This window comes from Marmota marmota, unplaced genomic scaffold (assembly GCF_001458135.2).
Source record: "Marmota marmota marmota unplaced genomic scaffold, marMar, whole genome shotgun sequence".
Classification (NCBI taxonomy): domain Eukaryota; kingdom Metazoa; phylum Chordata; class Mammalia; order Rodentia; family Sciuridae; genus Marmota; species Marmota marmota.
This window is the reverse complement of record NW_025999991.1, coordinates 3,725,210-3,746,143: the sequence shown is the minus strand read 5'-3', so window position 1 is coordinate 3,746,143 and position 20,934 is coordinate 3,725,210. Positions and strand designations below refer to the sequence as shown.

General features: G+C 39.4%; 1 protein-coding gene across 2 annotated transcripts in view; it reads right to left on the bottom strand.

Moving 5' to 3' along the window:
- Positions 1-20,934, bottom strand: part of Dok6 (docking protein 6) — a 376,031-nt gene that overhangs the window by 76,880 nt on the left and 278,217 nt on the right. For both annotated transcript variants that reach the window (XM_015499571.2, XM_048806626.1), the window contains 2 exons: positions 16,503-16,641; positions 2,988-3,105 (listed from right to left, as the gene is read on the bottom strand). In XM_015499571.2, coding sequence (XP_015355057.1) covers positions 2,988-3,105; positions 16,503-16,641 — 257 coding nt within the window. The remainder of the gene's footprint in view (positions 1-2,987; positions 3,106-16,502; positions 16,642-20,934) is intronic.

Sequence of the window (20,934 nt, the reverse complement as noted above, 5' to 3'; positions counted from 1 at the left end):
GAATCAAATGTATGAAATATGTCAAGAGCTTTGTAATGTTTTGAACAACCAATAAAAAAAAAGTAAAAGAGTATCTCTATCTAAAATGCAGAACAGAGATGAATACAGCAAAACCCAGTTGAGTGTGAAGTTTGAGGGTGACAGGCAACAGAGATTACAGGTAAGTGCTAGCGTAGACTGGATTTGTCATCTTGGTTCTGGTGCTTGTGCCACGTATTCATAAATCTCAATCTATTAAATAAATATGCAAAATATTTCTCCTTTACCTTCCAGATGAAAGCATCCATTTGGAATTCATTTAACCCATTCCTTAGTATGAACTCTGAATCCACGCTGATCTCAGCCTTGCAGAAAAGAGCATGAAGCTCTGAGGAGACAGTTCTGCAGATGCGCCTGAGTCCCCCAAGTCACCTGCGGCTTACTCCTGATCCACAAAGCTCACTGGGATGTTAGCCCCCTGTGTTCTCTCGATCAGAGAAAGCAAGGCCACCTCAAGTAGCACAACTCGGGAAGTGAGACACAAGGCAACCATGCTTATAAATGCAGTTTTGTTGGGAAAAATGTCAACCTGCATGAAAGAGGGCTGAGGTTCACTGTTTCTGTTTTATTTCTTCTTTGTTTCAGTAGTTTTATTCTACCCTGGTTCCATTAGGGCCTAGTCCCAGTAAAAACACTACTGAGACTTTTGTCTGTCTCTTAATTTTGCCTGCCACAAAAGAACAGACCACAAAACACCACCATTGCCAAAGTATCACTAGCCAGTTTCTATCTCCGTCTATTTATTATCTACTACCTGTCCATCTACCTCCTCTCTACCTCCCTTCTTCCCTCCCACCTCAACATCTTTATATCTATCTTTCTGTGTAACAATGAGAGGTATACAAAATGGCAAAATGTAGTGTTCAAAGAAAAATGTAATGCAAAAAGCCAACCCACAGTACAGTGAAGTATAATCTGCATACATTTTCTATATATTTGATACACAATAATCAATGTATATTTTCTGTTACACAAAACCCACCAACCAACCAGAGAAATGTGTGATCCTGAGACCATGTAAATAAATTGTTCATTGCAACTGATGAGGAATTTCTTTAATAAGCCCTAGCTTTACTGGAAATTAATATCAGACATCTCATAGAGAATTCCAGTCAGTTAGGGTTTCTTGCTCAATAGGTAAATTAAGATTGTCATTTAAGGGTCTCTGGCAAAGTTCTAAGCTATTTTAACACACTCCAGTATCTTTCTTGGATGGGTGTGAAATGATCTTTGAAGTCGAATTTCAGTCTAAATGTCAGCTTTCTCTTCAGAGAAAAGTTTTAATTTTGCTACCATCAAAATAACTGTCTTCTATTTACTTGAAATATATACTAACCCATTGACAAAAACCAAAGCTATTATTTCATTGAAAATTTATTCCTATTTCTATTCATCTCATACTTTTTTTGCTTAGAAATTTGATGTTTTTAATTTCCTCATTCAAATATCCCAACGTTTTAGTTTTCTTTGAGTGAATATCAATATTTACACATGTATATTTATGACTAAACTTTATACTTTAAGTGAATCTCATTCTAATCACAGGAAAGGGAAAAATTAATTTGACAAGATCGTAACTCAGAGTTTTGCTGTGGGATTCTGCTCTCTGCAGAGGCAAGCAGAGACCTGAGAAGCTTATCTTCACTTTCTGATTCTTAAAACTGCCAAACCAGTTCCCTTTGCTTTTCCCAGTCCTCTAATTTTTATTTTATTATTTATTTCTCATAAAACTAGACAATACAACAAAACAACAACTGTGTCTGAAACACAGACAATCAATACAGGTAATCAAATTGGCCATAGAAGACCATTTAAACTACAAGCCATTTAAAATATAAAATGCATTTGCCTTCAGTAAGTGGCTAAAATCATTCCAACTACCTTTCCTTGTGGAATAGTTCTTCAACCCCACATTCTCATTGATCAAATTCTGTTGGTCTACGCTTAAAATTTTGACAAGTAAACATTGCTCTCAAAATATTCACATTATGTTAATTTACTTATCATAGAATTTTTGCAAAACATTTAGTGTTGTTCATACAGACAAAAGCTAATGTCTGACAGGGGCCAACATTTGGAATGCCTAACCACGCTCAAGGTCATGACTGGCCATTGCTTCACCAGGTATTAAGTGTTTGCCTGTTATGTTGAAGCCTTTGATGTGCAGTTACTGTTTGCTAGATGAGTAAATGTGCATTTCAGCCTTATTTTTCTTAGGCTGAAAGCAAAGTCCTCTTCCAGTGTGGGTCAGCTGTTAGTCAACTGCTTGTAGCCTAACCTTTTATTTGAAGGAAAATATTATTCATTTTTAAAAACCAAAAAGAAGGCATAGGAAGCAACTCCTGAGCAGAGGTTTCTGCTGCTTTTGATCAAATATCTGCTGTCTATTAACTTGACACCTCACAAGTCATTCCCATATTGTTAATTAGTCATCAGGGGAAATAGAGAAGCACTGTGTATACACTTGGCCCCCTCCCCCACGGCCTCCCTGAAGGGTTTCCAGGTTGAGGCTTTCTCTGAACCTCAAAACTTCTGTGGGGAGGTTTATGCAGCCTGTTATTACTGAGCCTGAAGTCAGTCCTGAGCTGGTACTTAATCCTGTTAAGGGAAAAAGATGCTAAAATAGAATTCCTTTGTAAAACACAGCATGAAACAGATCTCAGCATTAGCTTTTAGCTCCTGATAATGTGTTTTGTCAAGGTCTTGTGCCAAATTGGATCCTTAGCTCTCACAGTAATTTTTGGAATAATTTTTACCACAAGCGTATGAAATTACAGCTTTTAAAAAGCAACTGTGTCTCTCGGAGTTCCCACTGTGGCCAGTGACAGCCGATAAATGAAAATGGAGGAAAAGGAGCCCTGCAAACGCAGAGCAATTTGCAAGACTGCTGGTCCACCTGGGAAGCTGATGGCAGTCAGGGCTGCTCGGCTGTTTTTAAAGGTACTTGCCTTGCAAACTGTAGATTTCTCCAACGCTGTTCTGACGCGTGATGTGATGCCAGTATGCGCTACGAGGAAGAGAGATGGATTTGGATAATGTCATTGGTTCCGTCAAGCTTGTCTGAAGCTAAGAGAGAAAGAAAAGATATTTAACTGGAATCTGTTTTGTTGAGGATTGAATTTGAGTAGTAGAGAGTAGAATCGGTTCTAGATGCCAGCACCGTTCCCGACTGAAGAGTAATTTTTAAAAAGCAATGTCTTTACTCCAAAGTTTTGAAATTAACACTTGTACCCAATTAAGTTCATTAACTGGGAAGGGAGCATTAGGGTAGTCAACTGATTCCACCCAAAGTCGAAAAGGCTGAGAGCCAATCAATCAGGAATGCCAGCAAAATTCCAGGGAGATAGATGATCAACTGTATTCCACCAGAAAAATTAATTTGCATTTCTGTGAACAAGAGCTACATGCATTACTCTCAGCCTTCTACAACTTAAAGAATGGCAAAACCCCCTCAAAATATGAAGCTGTAAGCTCTTCAGAATCAGATCCCCAGAACACGACACCCGTGAATCATTTTGCCGAATTTTAGTCCCTTCCTAACACCCCTTCCCTCGGACAATGTCTTCTTTTCTCAAACATCTTTTTCTTGCTCCTATGATGGGAACTTATGCAGATTAGTCAAGTTTTTTCTCTAAGAAATGGTAATAAAAAAGAGGTGCTTTTTCTTATTTGAAACATACACTTTAAGGATAGCAGAAGGGACTCGCACATATCACATCACTTGCTCAGGAATATGCTAAGTACAAACAAAATAGTAGTTCATACTGAAGTTGTTAAAAAGATTCATTTTTATTGATTCATACCGGGTCTTAGAAACCTTAGAGAAGTGGATGGGTTTGATCTTTGTATACATACATTTCTCGGACACCTGAGCAAACACGGGCTTTTTGATAGACAATGTGAATTCTCTAATGAATAAAAATTGTCATATTCTCCCTTAGTTTATTCCTGACTTAGCAAAAATTGGAGTTTTAAAGGTCATCTCTGTCAAATCTAGCCTTGGACTCTCACAGTGCCCAGCCCCACCCATGGTCAATTTCACATTCCTTATATAGCAGACGGTGGGGCTCTTCATATGAGATTGCTGTCAGGAAAGCACCTGGTGTGATGTGACAGGCCCTTTAAATCCACATAAAGCCATCATTTTTACATTTTAAGGGAAGGTGTAGTCAGAGTTTGAAGGTGCCAATTTGATTTTACTTTTTCTAGTGGAAAGCCATTTCCAGAACTGCTCTCTCTTCTATCTCTAGTCACAGAGTGTTATCCTCCATCCACTTAGAAGTCTGGCATTATCGAGGGTATTTTTAAAAAAAGATGGCTCCAAATAGCAGCTTTGCAACCAATTTTTACATTTTCCAGAATTTGGCATATTGCAAGCTTTCCTCCTTATGAACAAGCATAGGTAGACTTTCCTCAGCCTCCTCCTGCTATTGTGGGAGGAGCTAAGGAGAAGGTGAATCTGGGTTTTCATATGGCAGAAGTTTGGACTCTTTGGGACATGATTAACATCTGCATTTCCAGTCTGCCCTGCCGTGATGGTTGGAGAATTTCTATGCATGGGGCTCCGTGTGAAGGACACACCAGGACTGAAGTTCATCACCCCTGCGTCCCAAGAACACCGACAAGGCTCATTTTATGAGAGTGTTAGTGGGAGAAAAGGCTTTTTTGCTTTTAAAGCCAGTTTCCCACATGAGGTCCAAACTTAATTAAACACATAAATCTTTAGCTTGTGTCACCAATGTCCATTAATAACATCAATTAATTCATAAAATGAATCTTCTATTAATCACAGTTCTGTTTACTGCCTAACTATTCTTTTTTAATGAATTATAATTTGTTTATTACTTAGCATACAATAGATCTTTCTGAAATTTGATGAGAGTGATCTTCCTTCCATTTTTTCTGTTCTGGGAAATATCCCCTGCTTCCCCCCCCCCCCCCGCCAAAAAAAATGATCAGTCTTAAACATTATGGAAACACAACAAACATTTTGTTTGCTGGAAACAAATAACTGGAAACCACTGGGGAATAATAACTCCCTCCATGCAGTGTCCACCTGGATCACCCCATGTCCCTCTACTTCTCCCTCCTCATGCTGTCAAGCCGTAGAAGCCCTTGTGTGGTGTCTAGTTCTTCATTTGTTTCTTTGGTTTCTCTTTATCTTTCCTTTATATTTAGTTGCAGAAAAAGATTTCGTGTTTAAAACCGGATTGTGGATTTTCTGGGGATCTTTATGCATCTTGTGCACTACACCTCAGGCCTTGTCCTCCACACCAGTCACCATTCATGCCTGCTGTGCACGAAGCACTGCTAGGGACTGAATAGCGTCCCCGAAATTTTTGTGTTGAAGCCCTTACTCCATTGAAGACAGGGTCTTTGAAGAGGTTAATTAAGGTTAGAGGAGGCCATAAAGTTAAGATCTTAATCCAAAAAGGTCTTCATATGAGAAGAAGAGACCTCAGGGATTAATGTGAACAGTGAAAAGACTGTGAAATGACACAGCAAGAAGAAAGCCATCTGCAAGCCCAGGACAGACACAGGGAGGAGCTAGCCCCTCCGCAATGTGGATTTGAACTCTGTCTCCAGAATTGTAAGAAAATGAACTTGTTGGCTAAGCACTCAGTCTGTGATATTTTGTTTTGGCGTTCTTATCAAACTGATGTAAGTCTTCTGTGCTGCGGACAGTCTAATAGAAAATGTAGCATCTGTCTGATTTGTCCAGTGGTTTTTAACTTTGTTATTAACTTTAAACCATGGGACTTTAAACCTTTCTGACTGGCACAGTGACGGAGACAAGGTCTCAATGGTTCAAGAACTTTTATTAGAGAATTTCATTAGTTCTCATTTTAAACTCCTGATAAAATGCTTGGTGAAAGAATTCAACAAGAATATATATAATCATCCTTAACTATTTCATATTATGACAGGCTTCAGGTGAAAGTATTAAGACAAAAATAAGCTTTAAATTATTATAGTATTGTAGTGATTTCTTAATTGAAAGAACTTTGCTTCAATAGGACCTGGAGGATTTTTAGGATCCTAAGAGTAAATACATTAAAAAAAGATGGGAAAATCTATATCTATAATGAGAACAAATGTCTATGTTTTTATACAAAAAAAAAAAGAAAAAAATGTATTGTGAGATCATTTCTAAGCAATTATTGTGTTTTAAGAAATTAAAGGTGGACCTACGTCTGTCAAGTTAGTTTGTTCCTTCTCTGGGATGATCTGTGTTGGTCCTTATGGTGGCATTAGTTAAAAATTGCTAAACAAAACAAAACTAAACAAAAAAACCACAAAATCCTGCAGAATTCCCTCAGTATTAACTGTGGGCTCTTTCCTGAAGGCAACACTCTCTGCTACTCCATTTGCACAGACAGGCTCAAGATTCAGAAAGAGTGCCTCCGCACAGATGCAGAAATCAACTGGATACAGAAACATTTAATGGATTCTAAGACACTTGCCCAAACTTTCTACCATTTTTGGCTCTAACCTCAACTTTGTTGCATTTTTTTGAAACAACTGTTAGTTCTCTGGAATACTGAGCAATGAATCAGAAGTCACTTATTTGTTGCATCCAAAAAGGGTAGAGATCACAGTTCAATAAGGTCCAGAGAGTAGTGAAAACATTTTTGTTCTGAGGGTTGCACATCTCTCAGAGCCAGCCCACAGCTGAAGAGCATGATGTACGCTCCAAGCGAGCTCCACAGAAATTAAGATAGTACCTTTATTTATGCTCTGAGTGAACTACACAGAAATTAAGATAGTACCTTCATGAACTTATCCACGTGGAAAGGGTTTTGCCTTCCTGAAGACAATGAGAAAGGAAAACACAAAGAAAACACAAAGATGTCCATAGCATTTCCTGCTGCAATGCATATCCCCTCTCTCCTGAACTTCAGGAAACTTGGTGCCTCCTGGTTGAAAGGGTAATGGTCAGGAAGCAGTTCTTTTGGAGTCACACAGGCTTTGCATTTCTTTGACAACCTTCATTCCTACTGACTTTCCAAGTAGTTCTGTACAGCAAACAGCCTTACAAGCCCATAGCTGTTTAGACTTGGATGCTGATCTTTCCTGAGAAAGATGAGTTTCCTCCCCAGCTTTTTGCCATGTGGGACAATCCAGCCCTGAACTTGGAGAGTACTTGCATTGCCCAGAAGGGGGAGGGACAACTGTTTTTGTGATGGTCCTGGCTGCTAGCCCCTCTTTGTGGTTCTACCAAATAAATAAATATGTATATATACATATATATACATATATATATATATATATATATATATATATATATATNGGTTCTACCAAATAAATAAATATGTATATATACATATATATACATATATATATATATATATATATTTGGGTTACCTTATTACTTTTTCCACCTTGCTGTTTTGAAACTTTCTCTCTGTGACGAGCATTAGTATTAATTTGTATTCATCTGTTTATCTCTCCAAAATTCACCTGTACATAAGCTAACTGACCAGGCTGGAGAGGTAGCTTGGTGGAGGAGCAGCGCTGGTCTAGCATGCACAAGACCCTTGGTTTCCTCCACAGCTCACACACACACACATACACACACACACACACACACACTTCCTTTCACTCTGCAACTCTCTAGTGATGACCTAGAAATTTGTGTTAGCCATTGTGACACAAATCTACACATCTGGGAGAGATGAAATTTAGCATTTATGAATTAACTTGTGATTCATTCACTTATTGCCTGGCAATGTGTGAGCTGGTTGCACATGTGATCCCACCGAACGTCCACATAAATCATCCATATGCCATCTCAGCTTCACAGAGAGGACAGAAGGTGCAGAGGGATGATGCCCTCTGCTCACAGAGCACAGCCCCCAGCAGTGCCTCCGAGGCTGCAGAGCTGTTCTTCCCTCATCACCAGAACTTGCTATGAAGTTGCCACCAGTGCCCTTATCTTCAGGAGCAGGTGAGCTGAGGACAACGCCCACCAGGAATTCCACAGGACCAAGGCAGGACGTCCAGCGCCTCTTTCCTGCGGCCTGTGGGCAGGACTAGAGCCCCGAAGGACAGGAGCATCACTGTCAGCTGACTGCTCCTGGATAGGGACCTCAGCTGCCTAGTTGTAGGACCCGCAGGCAAAGTAATTTGTTTTCAGTCTCGGAGTTTCCTTATCTCTAAATTGGAGTTAGTGTATTCTATTTTGAGTGTGACAAATGTCATAGAAGATGTGTTTTTAGAGTGAGAAGCACAGCGTTTTTCACACCTGAGATGCCTGGTAGAGACTGCTGCATTGTTACTGCCACCACTGCTTGGGAGAGGTGGCACAGCTAGAGGTGTCTATGGGAAAGCGTCAAGACACAGAAATTTGTCAAAATTGAGCTATTAAAGGAATGACAATGAAGTCAGGGACACATATTTGTACCTCGCCCTAAGAGCTAAGTAGAAGCACAAAACCCAAGAAAAGGCATTTGGACAAATTGTCAGTGTGATAGGGAAGGTGGGGACAGATGGGCAATGCCGGTGGCAGAGTATTCGTGTGTGTGTGTGTGTGTGTACGTGTGCACGTAATAGAAGCTGTGAAAGGCCTTCTCTGCATGAAGAGGGCGTAAGGAAATGTTTCTTGGAGCACAGTCGGCATGTTCCTGTGTGACCGAGGCGGGAGGGACTGGGTAGGGAAACACTGTCAACCAGTAGTGCAAAGGTGACTCGTGAAATGTGTGTCAGTGGTCAAATGAGCTTGTGTGGCGTGGTCAGGGAACGCCCACGAGTGCACTGCAGCTGAGAACGCCTGGTCTCCTTCTTGGAAAGAAGCTCCTGAAACGTGAGACTGGCTGGAGCAGAGACCCAGGGTCCTGAGGCCAGCCGCACTTGGCACTGCCTGCCTCCATTAAAGCCGTTCTCTCAAGTCTGAAGGTTTATGGACAATTGGTGTCTCCCAGACTTGGCTTAATTTTCAATAGAGGACACGTCACACTTAATCTTCCATTTTATTCAAGATAAATGGAAAGAAATTAGAAGACACCTTGCTGAGTTTGTACCAGGATAACAAATAAAATGTGATCTACATAGTCGTTGAGTGAAAGTTGCTGGATGTCATTCAGCTGAACTTTGCAGAATAGTATTTGCATTAAATTTGATATAAAACAAGTGTTATTATTTATATTCTACAATTCTGCATTGGCCAAAATATTTTCAGGTAGTATGAAAAAAGCCAAGCTTTAGAATAACCACAGAAATCATTACAAACATCTACATAAATATTTTAAAATTATATTCTTATTATAGACAATAATGCTTTTAAGCATACTTATATAAATGTAAATATATATATAAATATTTATGTATTTATCTCCTGAATGCATATCTCTTTCTCTGGATCATCTCTATCGGTAGGTAAATGCATTTACAGAGCTACTCTTTGAATATAAAAATTATGATGAATGCATACATGTTAAGCATTAAACTTCATGTTTTACATCAAAATTTTCCTCTTTTAAAATTTTAAATATATAAAATCTATATGCATAATGATATGCATAATGAAAGCTGAGATGAATTTTCAGTAGTGATTAAAACTATTTTCACCATTTAAAAATAAAGCTAATTATTTTGTCATCTGTTTCATGAAATAGTTAATAATTTTTGAGCTTTTCTTTAACCCCAGGTGGTATTCTAACATTGTGAGGTAGATATTATCATTGTGCTCCACTCAACCTCTTAAGAAGAGGTAGCAAAAAGCACAGAGACGGCAAGTGACTGGCCCCAGGTTGCATAGCGCTGGTTAGCCTTCCTCCAGGATCTCTTACTGACCACCGTGGGTTTCTGCTTCTGCGACCTGTGAGCTTTCACTCACCACGAACGGGGAGCTGACAGCTTCGGTGGCGTTCAAGGAAAGCACGCTGATTATTCTTTCGTGAAACACCAACATCAACTTTTAGATGTTAGTCTACCCATGGGTAGCTTACACTATTTTTCTTCTGTTTTAAAGCATTTCCAAGAAGGGAGTCTAATGCACTGGGTTTTAGGTGTACTTGTCAGAGAGTTGTATGATTTTGATTAACTGTTGAAAGCTGTTCTTTTCTATTAAGAAAGCCCCATGGTGTGTGTCCTTTTGTTGCTCAGTTCTATCCTCCCCCCCCCCCCCGGCCAAAAAAAAAAAAAANATCTATATCTATAATGAGAACAAATGTCTATGTTTTTATACAAAAAAAAAAAGAAAAGAAAAGAAACAAAGCTATTTTTAACAGGGAAGTTGGACCCTGTTTTATCAAGCAGTCATTTTTTTGAATGCAGTTGCAGCTCTAGTTGCTTAAATATAAGAAATACACATACGGCATGCTCTGAAGTGACTTGGAGTATGCAGAACAACTTTTAAGAACAGAGAACATGATCCAAAGCAACTGTTTATTCTTCCACTGTGTTATGGAACCCCTGACCAGACAAATTGTATGTTGCCTCTCAACATTTCCACCTCATTGTGTATTAATGAAGAAATCTAGTTTGCGTGCATGCATGTGTGTACGTGTGCATGTGTGTGTGTGTGTGTGTGTGTGTGTGTGTGGTTAGAGAATAAATTTTCCTTAGTGTTCAGAAACTGAAGAGCAGTAAGTGAATTGATTAATTAGTCTCACGGGTCCACTTTTATCATTGATCACAATGACTTGTTCTAATTGAGCTTGCGTTGATGCATTACAGCCAGTGTTTATCAAATGAAAGAAAATTTCACAAATATGTGAGTGTCATTCTCCAGCAGGGAGTGAGTCATTGTCAATACTCAAGAATCTTGTCTTACGATTATTATTGATTACACTGAGCAGTAGAATGCTGAATAGAAGTCTGAAGAATCAATGTACTTGCAGTTCTTCTCGTCAGATCACACGTGCAGCTTGTGCTCAGAAACCACAGACTGAGCCCTTTCCCTGCTGGAGAATGCCCGCTTCATGGGGAACGTGACTGAAGAAGGGACAACCCACTTAATTTCTAGTCACTGTGTAGATGACGTGGGCTAAAGTTGGTTCCACTCTGTCCTTTCCTCTTCCTCTGAGCTGCGCATGTCCTTGGACACACTTCTACCTGCCGATGGGGGGCAGAGGAAAAGGCTGCTGTGGCTTCATCAGAAACTCCTTCACTAACACATTATAAAAGGGCATGACTCATTTTAAAATTATCATCACACCAAATGTCCACAGTTGTTGAAAAGTGAGGCTTTTTCCATTTTTTATTTTATCAAATGTGTGAAACTGACCTGCTTTTAATCCTTTACATTTCTACTAATAAGAAACATGGTATGTCAACTAGCAAATAATAATAAAAAAAAGCACTTATTTGATTCCAGGGAAGGAGTTTTATGAGACTCTGGTGGTCCTCTTTCTGTCCACCAGTGCGTAGGGTGGTCACAGGGTTGACGGCTCTGGCAAGAGCGGCCATTTGGCTAGTCCTGCAGAGGGATTCTGTAAAGCAGTGGATGCAGCGTTGCCGTTTGTTGGTATTTCAATGGCACTGGTGCTATTTGTCCTTAAATTGTACACAGGACATTTTTGCTGACTAAGAAATAGGAATTTCAGGAAAACAGGAGCATCCTCAATGTTTGTTGAAAAAAAACAAAACAAAACAACTAATTCTTATTATGTGAGACTGTTTAGCTTCAAATACATTTTCAAATTTGAAAATCCCCCTTTCTTTTATTTAGTTAATTTTTTAAGCTATCAGGAAGACATCTTTTTCTTTCCCTCCTGTCTCCTCAGCTGCCCTCTACCTGTGAACATTTCATAACTGCTGCAAAGCTTTTAAGAACATAAAAAGAAAACAAAATTTTGTTCACACCATTTCTGTCTGTGTGTGGGTGTCTAGCACATCTACTAATGTCAAGATTAAATTATTTGGAGCCCTTTGAAGCTCTGTTGTCTCTGGTGACTTCAACCTGAACTCAACCCCAACAGGCTAAACTCACAGCAGGCTTCTGGGCTTCTCTGCAGGTTTCTTGCCTCCCAGTGAAAGTCCGAACTATCCCTGGACAGTGTGGCAGGGGCACAGCAGAGTATCTTTTGGCAGAAGAATTTGAAGAACCTCAGCCATTCCGAAGATTGAGAATGACCTCTATGAAATGGAAACAAATTCTAGAAGTGCATTCTTTTTAAATATCTCACTTTAATAATTTCCTCAATGATGGGAATGTCAGTAATCTCTCTGCAATGGTTCCAGTTTAAAATTTGTTCCGTTGACTTAATTTCCCCATACACCCCTAAAACAAAGCTCTCTTTTAAAGCAAGACAGGCTTGGGGTTAAAAATGGACAGCTTAAGGTTATCCCACTCCTTCCTGTCACACTCTGTGACCCCCACGTGGATGCAGGAGTGGGACGCTGTAGTGGTGCGTCTGAGAGCAGCATTGGGCGGGGTCCTCTTACCCTGCAGGAGTCGTCTCTCAGGGGATTCCCTGAGGGGGCTTCTAATGGGCTGGTCACCCGGGAAGTCACCTGAGCCCCCTTCCAGGAGAAAGTGGACACAGCGAGGGATAATTTTATTATTGTTTACTAAAAATTGGTGATGGTGATGTCTTATCATAGTTGTCTTAAGATATGGAAAAACTTGCTATTTCAAGAAGTCAAAAGATGTCAGGTAAATTGATCCCACAAAATTGTGCACCACTCAAGGAAGTTCCCTGTTCTTGTTTTTCCCTGTGGCACTGGGCAGGTCCTGAGTACTGAATAATTACATCATCATCTTGTGCATAGTTAATAAGTAGTCAACCTGCACTTAAAAAACTTTGAGTCTGTTAATATTAATCGCTTCATTATTTTTCTCAGTGAAGGAAATCAAAAAACACATTTTTAATATCCTTACCAACTTAGTAGTTTCTTTGTCTAGTACTGTTTAGTAAGAGATACATAGTTTTATTCATAAGGTGGGATATTTTTCTAGATATCAGATTCTTTATGCAAGAATAGAAATATGACCTATTTAGGTTATGGAAATATATCAAAATACGTTTAGTCATATGGTATCCAAGAAGGAAGCTTATTTAAAAGGGCAAAACGAGGTTTCCTAAAACGTGATGTTGCAAGATCATACTGAATTCTTTTTCTTGTGGTTGTCATGCTTTGGACATGAGGTGTCCCCTGAAAATGCTCACGTGTTACTGCAGGAATGTTCAGGGGTAAACTGCTTAGATCAGGAGAGCTGTAACCCACTCAGTGCATGAACCCATATGATGGATTAATAAATTGAATGGACTCACTGGGCGGTAACTGTAGGCAGGTGGGGTGTGATGAGAGGAAGCAAGTCATGGGTGTGCGGGAAGGTGTGCCTCTGGCTCTCCTTCTCCCTCTGCTCCAAGGCGGCCCTAAGCTTCCCTCCACGGTGTGGTGCCATTCTGCCACAAAGCTCTGCTTCACCTCAGGCTCGGAGCATGAAGTCAGCTGATCATGGAACCATGAACCCCAAATAAACTTTTCCTTCTGTTTTCATCAGGTATTTTGCTCACAGTGATGAAAAGCTCACACACAATGAGAAATGTGTATTGAGACATTATTCTCATTGAATTTTTTTTCCTTAAATTTACAAATCCACTAACACTCTTCAATGATCTCTCTTTAAAAGGATAAAAGCAAATGCTTTAAATTAACCGCACAACTATGTTTGAGGCCTTGGTTACCTTTATAGATCTTTGTAATTGAATCTTATAAAATCATTTAAATCACGTTAAAATACGTAAGCACTTGCTACCCGGTCCATATCAATCTCACATGACCTGGTTTTAAAACTGGAAAGTCAATTAGCAGTATCTCCTTGCTTCCTACTAGACACAAAATGAATGAAATGCAGCATGTTCACATCTTAGATAAGCTTTTTAGGGCCATTCCTGGGCTACACTATTGTCTCCTTGATAGCACAGGTCTTCATCTTACTTTAAATAACAAATGAGGAGTTAGAATGAATACTCTTTCATACTTGGAACCTTTTTTAAGAGTTTTGTGCATGTATAGAAAGTATCTAAAATAAAATGTTGTGTTTTGAAAATCAGGTCCTAGAATTATGATCCTAGAATTTGGGGAGTTGAGGCAATTACCAAGTTGAGGTAGCCAGCCCTCAGAAAAGCACTAGTTGAGCCTACTCTGAAGAATGAACTTGAGGTATAGAAATTTTTGCTAACATTAGCCTTCACCAGACTTTATAAATGAAATTGTTTGCTCCATTTACTTGTGTGCACCAAGTGATGAAGTCTGCTTCTGCGATTTCTAGAATTGTGTGGTTTCAAGATCGAGCCTCAGTGGACCTGTATCGGGACATCTTCTGCATTTTCTCTTATCTCTTGATTGTTGGGCCCCACATCCAGGGGTCATCTACTCCTGAGGTCCTAGTGAGTGGACCCACTATCCCTGAGTCCTCAGCAGCAATTGCTTGATTCAGTTCCCCAGTGTGCTTTTCAGTGGTACAAATCATGATAAACACACAATAGCAACCACTAATGTGAGTTAGATTTTGTTTTGGAATTTTTTTTTGTGTGTGTGTGTCACAAGATGGTTAGACATATTTAAAAGTGTGTAAGAGGGCTGGGGATGTGGCTCAAGCGGTAGCGTGCTTGCCTGGCATGCGTGCGGCCCGGGTTCGATCCTCAGCACCACATACAAAGATGTTGTGTCCGCCGAGAACTGAAAAATAAATATTAAAAAATTCTCTCTCCCTCCCTCTCTCTCTCTCTCTCTCTCTCTCTTAAAAAAAAAGTGTGTAAGAGATGACATATCGCCACAGTTGGGAATAATAATGTACTGTTTTTGCAATTATTGTAAGTCAAAATCACTCCCACGTCACCTTCATATGAACAAACACTTCCATGGGATGGTGTACGTGCTTGGTCCAATTCTGAGCACTTTATATAGACTAAGTTGCTATATAGAAACCTCATAAGAAATGAGTGGGTAGACCTATTAAGTGCCCATGTTACAGAATAAGACACAGAGCTTAAGTAATTTGTCAAGGATTCCCCAGCTAGGGAATGGTTGAACTGGGAAGTTGGTGGAGGACCCACATTGGGTGCTCTCCACCATGGCAGATGACCATGGTTGCATGAAAGCACTCTATATTTCCTTCATGAAAATGTACTTTAAATCTCTCTCCTTATGAGAATTTGCCTGCTTAGGACAACTATAAGAATGTCAACTGTTAACTAACAGCAAATGACAACACAATCTTCAATTTTGGATGAAAATGAGCATCAATAGATTGCAAATATAGGCTGATAATGAATGCACAAGCCTTTCAAATAATTGGAAATTGGTAGTTTTAGTATTTCACTTGATTGGAATCACTAGGAAAATGTCATATTGATTTGATAATTGCTACCAGGGTTTAAATTTAACCCAAATCTTTCTAGAAGGATAAGTCTCACAAGCTCAAACAATCCCACAGTTAATATCAATCTCCAAAATGCTCAAGCTACTATCCATTCCCATGGAGGGTCAAATGGCCTGTGCAAGCAGGATTTACCCTCCCCCTCCCACCCCCAGGAGTTAGGAGGGCTCTTTTGACCATATCCCAGATGGAAAGATAAAAATATATATGTAGGGAAATCAGAAACACATTTAAAATATGCATTAAGAACAACATAAGATTATTTGTTAAACTATTTGTTTTCTTAGAAAGTGAATTTTTCTCTTTTTCTTTCATACTTCAAACTATTTCATAGAATTTTAGAAACAAAAAATAATACTAGATATAAACTTCATCGTCTTAAATGGAAATAGGCCTATTGATGTATCTCATAGAGAATGAGGAGGCTTCTCAATGCATCTCTAGGCCTCCTGCAGGAAGAAAGAAGTTCATCCCATTGTCTGCTCTTTGAATAAAGTAGTAACATTTATAATTTTGCTTTATGGTGGTATAAACTTTCTTTCTTCAGATTATTTACTTAATTATTTTTAGACCCTGAAACTATAGTACATCTCCAGAGCAGGATGATAGTCAAATTATTCTGTTGGTAAATAGTATGCACTCCTTTGCGAAGCACTTTATTATTGGCTCTGAAACATAGATAGAAAAAGCTTAAAATGTTAGAGCATCCATGATAAAGGAAGAGATGAAAAGAAATGCAAGAAGTGAAATCCTCTCTGGTAGAACCTCAATTTTAGTTATTTTGGGCCCATATTGAAATCTTGTACAAGTGTATATTGGGCTACACAGACAGGATTGCTCTCACTTCACTGTCTAGACACGCCCCCCTCTTTGGGTACTAAGGCAATAGGCAGATACGTGGAGTACAGGGCTCACGAAGAGTGGCCACAAATAACCTCTGTGGTACAATGAGCAGGGTATCAAAGGGGTGAGAGATGGGGCCTCAGAGGTTTGGTAACTGGGGCAAGTTCCTGGGGCCAGAGCAGGGTAGACACAGAGGCACTCCAGGAATGGACCCACGTGAACACCATGAACACCAGACCATGGGGACATTCATTCCCAAGCTGTTAGGATACCGAGGAAGGAGCCTTACCCGGGCTTTCTGCTCCATTTCTAGCATTAATCTTTCGTGTTGCTCAGCTATGGCCAGTGTCGCAGAATGGACCTTCTGATAGATCATTTCTCCTTCCCTTGTTTGAAAAGTGAATAGTCCTTCTCCTGTGTCACACATTCTGTGAGAACAGAGATAGGGAAAGAGATGGGTCTTCACGTGTTCAAGTGGTAACAGTCCTCCCTGTAAGACACCCTTGCCCTCCTGCTCCTTATCCTAGCTCTCAAGAGGTAGTGAAGCTGACTCATCCTGGACCAACCCCAACTAATGCATCTTCAAACGGTATGTGGGAAGGGAATAAAGCTGAAAATTCATCAGTATTTGGACTTTTAAGGACAAAGCGTTCACACAGCATAGAAAGCAACAGATACAAGTGATTCAGGTCACAGCAGTGCATTCCACATGGAAAAGAGAGTAAAAGACAACAATTGTTTTCTTAAAGGTTTTCATGTGCTTGATATAACAGTACCATCACCTACGGGCAGCTCTTGAAACGTGTAGGACTTGAGAAAAATTTGCAATTTTGCATTCACTGGAACCAAGGAGAAGGTGACTACGTAGCTTTTATACATTTTTAATTTCATATATTTTTAAATATATAGATTTGCATACATAGGCTAAATCTTTTATTTACCCAAATGATTCTTAGGTAAATCTTGGTATAACTCAGGGCTTAACATGGCACAGAGGAGATTTTGGAATATGAGAGTCTTTGGTTTAAACATTCTCTGCCAATCACCAGCAGGGTGCACTTGGGCACGTTATTTAACTTGCCTCTACCTGCTTCCCATATCTCTGAAATAGGAGTTGTAGGATCATTTCTACCTTGATAAAAGTGAAAGAGTTGGTAGATAAAATATTTACAGTGATGCTTAGCGCATATTAAATACTCAAAAATGTTAGCTACTGCTATGTTCATTATAAACTTTGGGAATTAATCATAAGGAAAGTTTGGAAATAGTTAAATATCTACCATAGAGAAAAGAAATGATTGGGTAAATTCTATTTTTTAATCTGTTATTTTGATACAGACTATTTTACTATTATGATGCAGTGCTTTGGAAAGACTATTAAGCAACTAATGCTGTCATTTCTTCTGAACATATAATAACATTAAAATTCTTACTGTGTGAATTTGAGAGGAAAAATAAGAATATAAGCTCCTTTTTATTATTAATTGAAATGTAATTATAATTGACTTTTTAAACCACAATGTTTTATTGGAAAGAAAACCCACAGACAAGTTGTAAGTAGGAACTCAGGTCAGTTTTATTAACATACCTAGTTCTAAAATGAAAAGGATTTAAATTAATACTTTAGGCCAGTTTTATCAATGTGATATGAATTCTCAGACATTGGCTATTAATTAGGCCACCAACCAACCAGGTGATACCATCAAAAAATTTGCAGGTACCAACATCAAAATATTCTTGAGGCCAAACTACTTCTTCAAGCACCAAAAAAGAGTTTCGATTCTACTCTACGATTCTCCAAGGAGTTTTTCAGCAGAAAAGAACTGTCTCAGGAGGCTTCCGACATTGCAGAGGCTGCGGTCCCTCAGGGCCCATGGACCCAGCACTCAGCTTCTGTGAAAGCCATCTTAATAAAATTCACTCAGCGTGAAATGGAAAGTCTGGGGGGGGGGGGGAAATGAAGAGTTTTTGCAAAGTGAAACAAAGGAGCAAGCTTTCTTTGTTGGTTCAGGGGAGTCAGGGAATCCAAGAGCAGCAGCAGCAACAAAGCCACTGGTAGGTCCTGAGGGCCTCTCCTTGGAGGTTGAGTTTTGTTCCTTGTCCTCTGAAAAACACTTCCTAGTAGCCTCGGGAAATAAGATAATGAAGGCACCAATTGTTATTTCATACTCAGTCATTGAGATGTAAAATTCTAATGCTTGGCCACTTCCTGGGACTTGCTCTGCCCTGTGGGGAAGTTTGAATGCCTACAGGAGGTTTTTTTTTTTTTTTTTTTCCCAGTCTCTGAAATAACTACTGTAAATTCATCCCTTGATCAAGAAACAAGGCATTTAAAAAATATTGGCATGAGAAGCAAAGAAACAGAAGGTGCCATGTCTGAGATATTGGTGCCTAAGCCAAGCTGAAGGTCAGAATTCTTCGTGGTTCTGTTGGTCATGTTGAAATGAGCTACTTAGGTTTCCTTGGTTGTTGCTTAAACGTGTTCTCTGGGGGCTGGCAGGGAACAGATATGGAGACTTTTTATTATCTGTGTAAACAGCGTGGTGGTAGCAAGCCAACACTGGAGGGAATGTCAGGGAGAAAGATGGAATAATTTCGATGGCTTTTGACCTGCTTCTCAAAATAGGGCCCAGGGCCGGTGGTGCAGGCCTTGTGGGGAGGGAGCTTGTGCAGAATCTGAATCTGCATGTTAACAATGTCCCCAGGTGGTTCTATGCACATGGTGACACTTGGGAATCAGATGAGCACAAATTAGAAGCCTTATTTGTGCAGTTTTCAAAGATGGGACACATGAAACTGAAGGTTAGAAAGGAAGAAATAGAACAGAAAAAGAGCAGACAAGCAACCAGAAAGGTTCTTTTACTTAACTGGGAGAGAGGTAGATGGAGGGGTCAGTTCTATTTGAATACAGTCACTCTTGCCCCTAGCACAGCATCCAATGATCGCATTTTGAGAAGTGGTGAAAATATGGATAGCGTATGTTGTTCTGACTCCAAAGTAGAATTCAATTGACATTTAAAGACAACTGTAAATATTGTCTTTGACTTAGTAAGGTATTTGCACAAAATTAATGCATTTTCTTATCTAAAATAAAATGTTGAAGAATATAATCCTGAAGGTCCCTTCTCGTTCTGAGGCATGGTTTGGTGCCTCAGAGATTCTAAGGAGGTACTACTGACACACGTATTTTGAAGGTTGTTTTTTTTCTTGCTCGTTTTCTGTTTTTGTTTGTTTTGACACTGTAGTATAAGGGAAATTATAGCAGCGTAATATTTAAAAGACTAGGGTACCTCCATGACTGACCCCAGTAAATCCCAGGACACAGGCTGGGGGAGCTCCGCTGGTTGTCAGCACTTCTCCTGTGTTGTTAAACATCCTGGCTGGGAGACCTGGGTGTCCTGGGCAGCACTGCTGGGGGAGCCCGGAAGCCCTTGCCTGATGTCTCTTGGTCTTTCCCTTTGCTGGTTTTAAACAGTGTGTCTCTTGGCAGTCAGCCATGCTGTGAGTATGAATGTTTTCTGAGCCTTGTGAGTCTTCTAGAAAATCATGAAGCCTGTGAATGGTCTTGGGCACCCCTCCATCTGAGACAGCTGGCTGTCAAAGCATTTTTATAAAATAAGAACCTAAAAATCCTAGTCTTTCCCCTAAATATTTGTTGACCAGATTCCTTTTCCAGCATATTCTCCTTCTTTATCCTGCCTCACCACTTTCAGAATCTCTCAAAATAACATCATCAGTCTAATTTCTGTTACGTCCTACAAATACACATATCCACATAAGTTTTTTGTTCTTCCTAGGAAGAATAAGAAATTATGTGGATATCTCTATTTGTAGGAACGTGAACTCCAAATGAAGCACTCCAATATACGAGGCTTTTGTAGTCGCCTTCAAGGAGAGAAAGAGCCCTAACATAGAACCCTGGAGGAGATTTTACTGGAGAAATAGTCACCCACATGTAACTACAATACCATCGCTCTCTTTTCCTGTAAATCTCCAACTTAGCTTTCTATGCAGTGGTGACTTTTAAATGCCAGCCTTTATTCTAAATGACAAGCGAAATAAATTTACCAAGTCAAAAACTATGGAGACACTTTACTTAAAATAAATAAATAAACAAACAGGGAAGCTTTAAAATAATTCTGTGAGTCTCTTGATGAAGTTTTCTACAGGTGAATTAGATGACCCCTGTCAATTTTATTCTTCAGAGCTGTATAATTTCATTCTCACTTCAAGCTCTGCAATATTGTATACATATTTAATAACCAAATATTTTCCTCCATGCCCACAGACATTTAAAATTGCCTGGAATGGAGTAGAGCAGGAGCATGTTCCTGAAAACTCAGTGGTGTTTCTATCCAGAATTTAAAATTTAATGTTTAATTATAGAAAGCAATGGAACTCTTAGAAGCACAACTTTTCTTCAGAGGTTCTTACATCAATGAACACTTTTATTCCATTAAAGTTTTAACTATTTAGTGTCACTTAACAATGCTGACATTTTACGTTTTATAAGCAGCTATGGAAAGATTGGTTACTGTTTAAGAGCTCTGTTGATTTAAACATTGATCTGTGCAAAGAAACTATGAGCAATATGAACAATAGACTAAGGTATCGTAGAGAGTAGACTATGACATCATAGACAGTAGACTAAGGTATCAAAGGAGTAGACTAAGGCATCATGGGGAGTGGACTAAGGCGTCATGGACAGTAGACTAAGGCAT